Source organism: Martes martes, assembly GCF_963455335.1.
Source record: "Martes martes genome assembly, chromosome: 5".
NCBI lineage: Eukaryota > Metazoa > Chordata > Mammalia > Carnivora > Mustelidae > Martes > Martes martes.
The window spans coordinates 68420564-68430787 of NC_137892.1; the positions used below are offsets into that span (position 1 = coordinate 68420564).

The 10224-nt window shown below is 42.7% G+C and overlaps 1 protein-coding gene and 1 long non-coding RNA gene across 2 annotated transcripts in view; one reads left to right on the forward strand and one right to left on the reverse strand.

The window, feature by feature from the left end:
- MAP1B (microtubule associated protein 1B) overlaps positions 1–2112 on the reverse strand; it is a 92182-nt gene extending 90070 nt beyond the window's left edge. Inside the window, exon 1 of the mRNA XM_080804543.1 lies at positions 1051–2112. Within this exon, the coding sequence (XP_080660669.1) occupies positions 1051–1234 (184 nt within the window). The 5' untranslated portion in view covers positions 1235–2112. The remainder of the gene's footprint in view (positions 1–1050) is intronic.
- A 600-nt stretch (positions 2113–2712) lies between these two features.
- LOC308343501 lies at positions 2713–9493 on the forward strand. Its single transcript, XR_013966878.1, has 3 exons — positions 2713–4032; positions 7620–7719; positions 8591–9493. It is a non-coding gene; the product is annotated as an uncharacterized lncRNA (long non-coding RNA).
- Positions 9494–10224: the final 731 nt, after the last annotated feature.

The following is a 10224-nucleotide window of genomic DNA, read 5'->3' on the forward strand; positions in this document are numbered from 1 at the left end:
GCCCGAGGCCCCGGCGGAGCGCACGCCCGGCCGACCGCGCCCGATGGGGGCGCCGCAGTGTGGGGGGCAGGTGCGGCGAGCGGATGGGAGCACTGCGGCAGCCCGGGTGGGGCTGGGGGGCGGGTCGGTCCGCGCGCCTGAGGCTGCGCCCGTCGGGCCCTCAGGGCCCCGCCCAGGGCTCCAGGCGAACCGCTATTCGGCCTCTGCAGAGCGCGCTCCTAGTGCGCGCACCGGGCGAGGCGCTGTCCCTACCCGCCGACCCCCCCCCTTCCCCCTAAGCCATCACTATCGAGGCTGAGACTTTTGAAAGAAGAAGCCCCACCCCGCAACTTGGGGTCCCATTGTCCTTTCTGAAAGCTGCAACCAGGGTCCCAGGGGCGGTATCGAGGCGGGCGCCGTCTGGGAAACGAGCGCAGGCGGTTCTCCATCCCTGCGTCCCGGGTGGAGGTTGGGGGGGGGAGGGGGGAAGCGGGTGTGGCCCCAGGACTAGCCTAGTCATTGCGAGGAAAGAACAAATCGTGAGGTTTTAAGCCAGAAAGGGCTTTTCTCGGGGGGCTACGGTGGCTGGGGTGAGGATGATTCCCACGCGGGCCCTGGCACATGGTGCTTCAGCCTTGGGTCTGCCGGCGAGGGGGAGAGGGGAATCCCAGCATTTTGCGGGGGACAGAAGAGGAATAAAAGCAGTGTTTGCATCAAGCCCCCCCCCCCGCCCCTTCTGCTCCCTGAGGTTTGGGCTTTATTGTGGCCTCCGCTTCTCTGACACCTGCATTTCATTTAGCGGGAGAGGCGGTGGCCAGCTAGGATCTGCAGACCCAGCTGATGATAGATCCCTCAAGGTTAGGAGACACTCTCCCGCTGGGTCTCAAATCTAATAATTAGCATTATTCTCCGAAATTAGCCCAAAAAAGAATCAGGACTGAGTGCAGGAGGTGGCGGGGAGAGGTGCGGGTGCGGCGCGCGCCTGAGAAGGAGGGTGGCCGTCGCGCCCTGGGTGGGGTCGCGTTTGCGGGCCTCCTCGAGCGCGTCCCCTGGGGACGCAGGGCCTCTTACCGAGTTCGATGTTGCCGATGGCGCGTCGTAGGTGCTCTTCGGTCACGATTTCGCCGACGACCACCAGCAGGTAGAACTTGCTGTCGAGGAAGCGATGCGACAGGCTAGGCGAGGTGGACGCCGCAGGGTTGGCGATGCTGCCGGACGGCTCCGGCTCGGCGGCTTCCACCACCACGGTCGCCATCCTGCCGGCCCGCTATGCCTGGGCGAAGTGTCCCACTCCCGCCGCTCCTCTCCTCTGCCGCAGGAGAAAGGATTATCTCCGAAGGTGCTGTCTCTGCTCCGCCCCTTGCGTCCCCCCTCCTCCTGGCGCTGCGCGCCGCCTCCCCCTCCGCCCTCTCCTAGAGCGCGCGGCGGAGAGGAGCGGGGAGTGAGAGAGGGCGGGGAGGCGGCGCCGCTTTTATATGGAGACTAGGCTGGGAGCCGGGAGGAGGAGGAAGAGGAGGAGGAAAGGACCACCCGGCACATCCTCACGCGGTGGCTGCCTCCGCTCTTCCAGCCGTTGGCCCAGAGCTGATGTCATCTGCAGCAAATCATCTCGCCCGCGGCCCGGAAGCTGGAGGGAAGAGGTGTGCGGACAATGGTCAGGGCAGGGCCGGGAGTCAAGGGCCTGGGGGACCCTAAGGGCCCCCCGCTGCAGCTGCTAAGGGGTTTAACACTACCCACCTACACCCCACACACACCCACTACCGGCTGCGTACACTCACCCGGTTTGTGCAGGAACACGGGATGGGTTTTCATTTTTGCAATGGGGATATTTACCTTGTACGAGGTGCACAAGTCAGGCCTCTACCTCGTGTCCGTCTGTGATGAAACTAGATTCTCAGGTGCTGAGATATATAGCACAGCGGGTGTAGAGCTGGAGGTACCCCGCCCAGGAAGATGGAACCTGTCTTTTCTTTGACCTTGTGGACTTAGGAAGGCATATTTTACACCTTCACTTAATACATCAAAAATGCAAAACCTAACCCTAATATTGTCCAGGCTTTGGACCCTAGTCTGCAAGTCCCAATGGTTTAAAAAAAAAAGAGAAAGAAAAAGAAAGTACTGGCTTTGTGGTGCTCATGGGAAATAAGAGGAATACAAATGCATTTTTCTAGATAGAGATTTCTTAATAATATGCTGAATAGATAGTATCAGGCATAACAAAGAATAAAGAGAAGATACTGTCTCTCTCCCAGCAGGATTACAGTGACTATAATGTACTTTTCAGTTCCCTAGGGGACACACAAGCAAAATTATTTCATGTGACAATGATATCTTTAAAAATATACGTAGCATTGGGAGTTTTTATTGCCTTTGTGTTTAAAACACATAAAAATGTTTAAAGGCAGCCCATCTACCACCATTTCTCACAGATCTTCTAAATATAACTTCTGTCCCAGGAAGGGGTTGTGGTGGTGAGGAAGGAACAAAATGTGCAAACATGGTACTATCATAAAAGACTGCAGGACTAGAAGCTTAAAAAAGAGGACTGGATGGAAATTAGACTAGTAGTCAATATAGTTTTAATACTAGAATGCATATTAGTAAAAAAAAAAAAATCACTGCCATAGGCTAAGATTTCCAAATTAGTCCATTGTCTTGCCTATTAACTACCATAATTTATGGGTGATACACACTTTGCTCTTAGCTCTTTCCTGAAATCCTGGCATGGGAGACACAGTGGGCAGCTAAAGGCAATGATTCCTTCCTACATGCCAGTCTGATCAGTGGGGAATAAGATACCATCTGGCCCACAGCAGTTGAGGTCTGCAGCAAGCTCACTAGTGAGCCACATTGACCAGTGAACAGTGACAGTTCCCAAGTGAGATGGTAACAGATCACTTCTTGGTCAAGAAAAGGCCTTCAATTTCTGTTAGAGAGGCAAGGCCAGCAGCAATGCCTGTAACTGGGGGAGGAGATTTGGTAAGGAGCATTGTTTTCCAGAGGTCAGCCCTTGGACCCTAATGTCATGTACTGATTGTCCGTCCTCCCTTTTCTCTGAACCACCATTACTTCTACTTACATAATAATTTTCTTCAGCTCTGTTTCTTTTACTCAGATTTATTTTTAGTGAAATTCTTTACTGCTGTACAAATGGAAACACTAATATCACTTATAAATAGAAGGTATCCCTAAGATAAACATAATGAAAAAAGATAATGCAACTAAACTCCTGCTCTACGCTGTTACTTGCTCAAGACTCTGACCCTCAGGGGTAGGCTCTCTAGATGAAAACAGAGATTGGCAAGTGTTTGGTGTTAAGACACACCACCTCCTAACCAAGTTGTTCTCCATGTCAGAACAGAAAGTTGGATGAAAATAACACAGGAGCTTTTTTACCATGTGAGTCGGTACAATTAAATGCCATGACCATGAGCCCCCTAAGTCAGCACCCAGACTTTGAAAAAAAAGACACATAATGACAGAAAACAGACCAGAGGTGCTGACTGCTACTGTACGGCTTTGTAACTTTGGGCAAGGGACTTACTCTTCTTGATCTTCGGTCTCTTCATTAGTATACTGGAGAGAATAACATCTTTATAAATGTGTGAGTAACTTTAAACGATAGAGAACGTAAGTACCTAATACAGTGATTGGAATAAGCATTCATGGTGTGGTTGATGAATACACCTGTTTTATCCCAGTTTGTTGGACAATGGGTAAAAACATTCTTAAAATGTGCAGGTGACATCAGGTTGGGCATGACTACCAAGATCTGTGAAACAATAGAATATTAAGTGACACTACAAACTAGAAAAGTAGTCCTCACCCATCCCCATTTAAAAAAAAAAAAAATGTGCTAAGGAGGTAGAAGGGAAAACTAACAGAAGATCATCTTTGTTGAGTGCTGCCACCTGACGTCACCTGAATGTCCCAAAGAGACCTGAGACTCAACATGCTCCAAACCAAAATCCTATGATGCAAGCGGGAAACCTCAAAGGCCTCTTAAACTCTTCCCTGACACCTAGCCCCGTGGACGACTGAGCATGAATTCTGGTCAGTTTTATCTAAGTATCTCTTCAGTCCACCCACTTCTCTCTACCATCAGCACTGTAACCCAACCTGCTATCATCATGAGACATAGGAGTGTGCAGGTTAGAAATTGGTTTCTGAAGTCATTCCTACATAATACTCTCAGAATAACAATAAAAATGTTAAAAGCACTTTTGGATTTTTTTTTCAGTTTTCTTTGTTATTAGATAGATCCCAAAGGGCTGCAGTTTTATATTACTTCAATTAATTCATTTTTATGATTATGCCACTAACTCTCTACATAATTTGATTCATCTGTTGCATTTTGTTTTTGGTTTTTATGAATTGATTTTTTATACTTAATTTTGCTTTATAACTATGCAAAATATTTGGTCAAATCTACAAAACAATTTGTATTCAGAGAACTTTGGCCTCCCTTTCTCCTCCCCCTTCCCTCTCTCTTTTGCCCAGGTTTAGCCTTCTATTTTAAAAATGCAATATATTATATATATATATAGAGAGAGAGAGATAGGGGATATATATATTGATATGGATAGGGTATATACAGGATATATAGGATATATATATATCATATATACATATATATATACCTCTTTTAAATAAGCATTTTTTGTAAATTTACTTTTGACTTTTATTTTCTTTTATCTTGTTACATTTTTTAACTTTATTTTATTTTTTCAGTGTTCCAAGATTTATTGTCTATGCACCACAACCAGTGCTCCATGCAATACATGCCCTCCTCATTACCCACCACCAGGCTCACCTAACCCCCCACCCTCAGTTTGTTTCTCAGAGTCCAGTCTCTCATCGTTTGTCTCCCCCTCCAATTTCCCCCACCTCACTTCTCCTCTCCATCTCCCCATGTCCTACATGTTATTCTTTATGCTCTACAAGTAATGAAACCATGTGATAATTGACTCTCTCTGCTTGACTTACTTCACTCAGCATAAGCTCCTCTAGTCCCATCCAGGTTGATACAAAAGTTGGGTATTCATCCTTTCTGATGGAGGCATAATATTCCATTGTGTATATGGACCATATCTTCTTTATCCATCCGTCCGTTGAAGGGCATCTTGGCTCTTTCCACAGTTTGGCGACCGTGGCCATTGCTGCTATGAACATTGGGGTACATATGGCCCTTCTTTTCACTACATCTGTATCTTTGGGGTAAATACCCAGTAGTGCGATTGCAGGGTCATAGGGTAGCTCTATTTTTAATTTCTTAAGGAATCTCCACACTGTTTTCCAAAGTGGCTGCACCAACTTGCATTCCCACCAACAGTGTAAGAGGGTTCCCCTTTCTCCACAACTTCTCCAACACTTGTTGTTTACTGTGTTGTTAATTGTGGCCATTCTAACTGGTATAAGTTGGTATCTCAATGTGGTTTTGATTTGAATCTCCCCAATGGCCAATGATGATGAACACTTTTTTCATGTGTCTGTTAGCCATTTATATGTCTTCTTTGAAGAAGTGTCTTTTCATGTCTTCTGCCCATTTTTTGACATGATTATCTGTTTAGTGTGTGTTGAGTTTGAGTAGTTCTTTATAGATCTTGGATATCAGCCCTTTGTATTGCCATTTGCGAGTATCTTCTCCCATTCCATGGGTTGCCTCTTCTTTTGTTGACTGTTTCCTTTGCTGTGCAGAAGCTTTTGATCTTGATGAAGTCTCAAAAGTTCATTTTCGCTTTTGTTTCCTTTGCCTTTGGAGACATGTCTTGAAGAGATTGCTGTGGCCGATGTCGAAGAGGCTACTGCCTATGTTCTCCTCTAGGATTTTGATAGATTCCTACCTCACATTGAGATCTCTTACCCATTTTGAGTTTATCTTTGTGTACGGTGTAAGAGAATGGTCAAACTTCATTCTTCTATACATAGCTGTCCAATTTTCCCAGCATCATTTATTGAAGAGACCTTTTTCTACTGGATATTTTTTCCTGCTTTGTCGAAGATTATTTGACCATAGAGTTGTATGTCCATATCTGGGCTCTCTACTCCGTTCCCCATTTATACACACAATTTTTCCATTCCATTTTGCTTTTTTCACTTAACAATGCAACCTGGACATAACTCCATAACAGCGTACATTAATATTTCTCATTCCCTTTACAGCTGCATGCTAACCCATTGTCTTTATTTACTATCATTTATTTAACGAGCCCATTATTGATTATCATGACTGAATCATTTCCAATTTAATTTACATTACAAACCATAATTATATTGTTTTGTCCTTCCCAGCAGCAATAGTCACCTGACTGGCATCAGTAGGTCCAATGGGACCCTCATCCAGTCCATGCTTCACACTATTTGGAGGGTGACCTTTTCTGATCTGGTCATGTTACACACACAGACCTGAAACTCTTAAATGGCTCCATATTGTTTTTAGTATAAAGATCAAACTCCTTAGCATGGCCTACAAGGCCCCACAAAATCGGGCCCCCATTTATCTCCTCTGCTATATCTAGCCATCCCCTCATCCTTACTTTCCAGATTCAGCCACACTGATGTCACATCAGAGCATGCTTCTTCCCAACGCGGGAGCACCTTCTCTTCCTCTTTCACCTGCCGGAAGCACTTACTAGTTAACTTCACCTAGTTAATGTCTTCTTGCCCTGCAGATGGCATCTCAGCTATCACGTCCTTAGGGACGCCTTCCCTCACCTCCCGTTCTAGGTCAGTTAACCTTTTTACATGTACTTACATGCACTCAGCTTCATGCTCCACTTCTTATTTGCAGCATTTGTCATCAATGTAATTTCACACTTTTGTATGTAATTTTAAAAATTTGTCTGTTCTTCACCACTGAAGAGTCCAGTGCCATGCTCCCCCCCCCCACTTTCACACATAACCATCAACTCACCTGAGGATTCCCAGTGCCCAGCATAGAGCATATGCTCAATCAAAGTGTATCAACAACTGCATGAATGTCTTCTATAAGTCCTGTTACTGTACTAGGTGCTCTAAGTATATTGCTTCAGTGAATTCTCACAAACCTCCTAAGAAACTGTACTGTTATTCGTCATTTTAATCGCCTTAAGATCTCTTCTGCTTTTCTGATCTTGGTAGTCTGTAATTTTCTGTCTTTTTTTCCTCGTTCATTCTTGTTAGGGATTTGTCGATTTTGATTATCTTTACTGTAGCTGAGGTCACTGATCACTTTCTACTGTATGTATGTGTATAGATTTTCACTGATTCTGTTCTTAGCTATACTATTTCACTCATTCTGGTATCTCTGGGTTTTATTTTACTTCCTATTTTTGCTTCTTGGGAAGCTCAGACAATGGATTTTTAGCTTTTCTTCTTTTCTCAAATATGTAATAAAGATGATACCTTTCTAAGTCCTGCCTTAGCTGTGCCCTACACATTTTGATATGTTGTATTTTCATTTTATTCCCTTCATATTTTCTAATTTCATCTTTTTTTTTTTTGCCAAGAGTTACTATTCTTGCCAGTTGACCGATGAAAAACTGACACGCAGAGAAGTTAGATGATTTTCTCCAAATGACAGAAAACTTATAAAAACTCAAGTACAGCAGACTTCAAAGTCCATGACATATTCTATATAACACTCTTTTTCCATGTTATAGGAATTAAAGGAAGCCAAATGCAGGAAATTATTGGTTAAGAAGAGGACTAAGAGAGGAGAACCAAAGTCAGAGTAAATTTCACATCAAAGGAGCCTCTAAGGTTGTGTTACTGTTTAAAATTAAAATTACTCTAGGATGTAATTTAAGGCAATGTGTCATTTAAGGGTTAAGAAATAGTCTTTATTTACTCAGTATGGGTTAGTCCTTTCTTTCCAAGTTTTAAGTTAGCTGTAGAAAAATTGACAGAGTCTGAGGAAAGAAAAAAGAACAAGGAAAGTTAAGGGAAAGATTTACAATGTGTGGGGTATTTGAGAAGATTTTAAAAGTATGATCTATGTGCTAGGTTGTGGTAGGTGCAGCCGTTCTCCCTGCACATAAAGTAAGTGGATCTCACTTTCAATAATGGCTATTTAGGTTAGTTGTAAGAGGAAAGTGTCTGAAAATTCCATGGTGTCCTTCATAGCCAGGAATATGTCTCATATTTATTTCTATTTAATCATCCTCGCCTCAGAAAGTGCCTCTTCTTTTCTTTTGGCGAACAGTGGAAAAAATATCACACTGGGAGGCCAATTAACTGAGATCGAATCCCTTCTCCAAGTTGTGTGAACTGGGTCCTTCCCATCACCACCTTTCAACAACAAAAAAGCAACAAAACCTTGCAAAGGTGTAGAGCACAAAATCAAAGTCCCTCCTTCTCCACTACTAATTCTACTACCCTCCCTAGACACAATGACAGTTATTAAGCTAAACCATTTATATATATACTTTTTCATATTTATGTATGTGTAAGTATATAGTTACATATATTCTGTGTATATGTCCAGATATATACCTATCCCCCTACATGCATATGTAATTTTTTTCATACATATAGCTTTTCCCCCATAAACAGAATAATTTTTATTTTATTTTATTTTATTTTATTTTATTTTATTTATTTTATGGGCTTAAAACAGTGTTTATTGTCTCAGTTTCTCTAGGTCAGGAGTCCAGGCACAGCCTAGATGAGCTCCCTGCTTCAGCGTCGCTCAGAGGGCTGCCAAGTGTTGGCTGCGGCTGTAACTGTGACCATCTGAAGGCCTGACCGGAGAAGGATCTGCTTCTGAGCTCGGGCATGTGGTTGTTGGCAGGATTCAGTTCCTCCCTGGCTGCGGGCTGCTCTCACTTTCTGACCACATGGCCTCATTATAGGGCATAGGCAGAAGAGTATTTTACATACTGTACTTCAGTGGCATTTCCCTTTGGAGCTCTTTTCATGCAAATATGAAGAAATCTACTTCATTTTTTAAATTCCTGCACTGTAATGACAGAAAGAATTTATCTTGGTTCGTGCATACTTTCCCCTATTGGTGGTCCTTAAGAATCTTTGTTTTTTCCTATTATGAATAATGTTACAGTGACGATGCTTGTAAGTGCTTGTATGTGCATATATGTCTCTCTGAGCACAGACGCCTAAAATTCCAATAGACAGGTTGAAGGTGATAGATATTTTTAACATTTAATAACTCCTGCCAAGTTACCCTACAAAGAGAATTTAACAGTTTATACCCCCACCACATCCTTGACTGTTTCCCCATGACAGTATAAATCTCTTTATTTTTTACTCAACAAAAGGAGAAAAGTATTTATATAAAACTGAACATTTTTTATTTGCCTGTCTCTCTTTTTTTTTTTAACAAAATGCATTTGTCCTTAAAATATGCCCTTTTTTTTTTTTCTATTGGACTGTTGGTTTTGTCTTTGTTGGTTTGTAGGAGCTATTTATATAATCTGGACGACTTTGTCATCAATATATGCTCAGCCTGTCAGATTATTTTTTTAAGTCCATTTATGATGTCTCTGACCATATAAAATATTAAATGTCTTATAAAATTAAATCAATCTTCTCCCTTTATAAATTTTGGGGGCTTGTCTTCCTTAGGAAGGATCCCTCACCCAAAACCTTAAAACTGTTCTTTTAGTAATCTTACATCTTTTTTCAATCAAGAGAGTATTTAATCCAGGAGATCAATAAGGGTTCATAAAGGAAGAAATATTTGAAATTGTCCTGGAAGAATAAATATTTTTCAATAGGCAGAGATGGAAAAAGGACAATCTACATGAAGAGAATACCATGAGCAACAACATCCAGTAGAACTGTACTGAGGTTATCCTTGAAAACAGCCAGTAGCTTACTCCTCCCTTTTTTTATACTAAAATGCAGCTCACTGAACACACTGTTCTGTGCCTTGTCTTTGTCACTTAACATCTTTGAAACATTTTCATAATTGTCATAAAGAGCATCCCCATTCATTTTGAGCAAGGCGCAGAATCCCATTATGTGTGAATATCATAATTCATGACTCTGCTGTTTTTTAATCATTCATCTATTGATGATTACTTCCAATTTTTTGATACCAGAAACAGTGCTGCAGTAAATAAGGTTCTATAGATGTCATTTTCTATAAATGCCTAGCAAAATTGCTGAGTCATAAGATATGCATGTCCATAATTGTGATAGATGTTATAAATGTGCCTGCTGTTGGTGTGGTACCAGTAGGTACTTCTACCAGTAACATGAATGGGCTGTTGATTCCTCATAATATAAGTGTTTTCCAACTTTTTT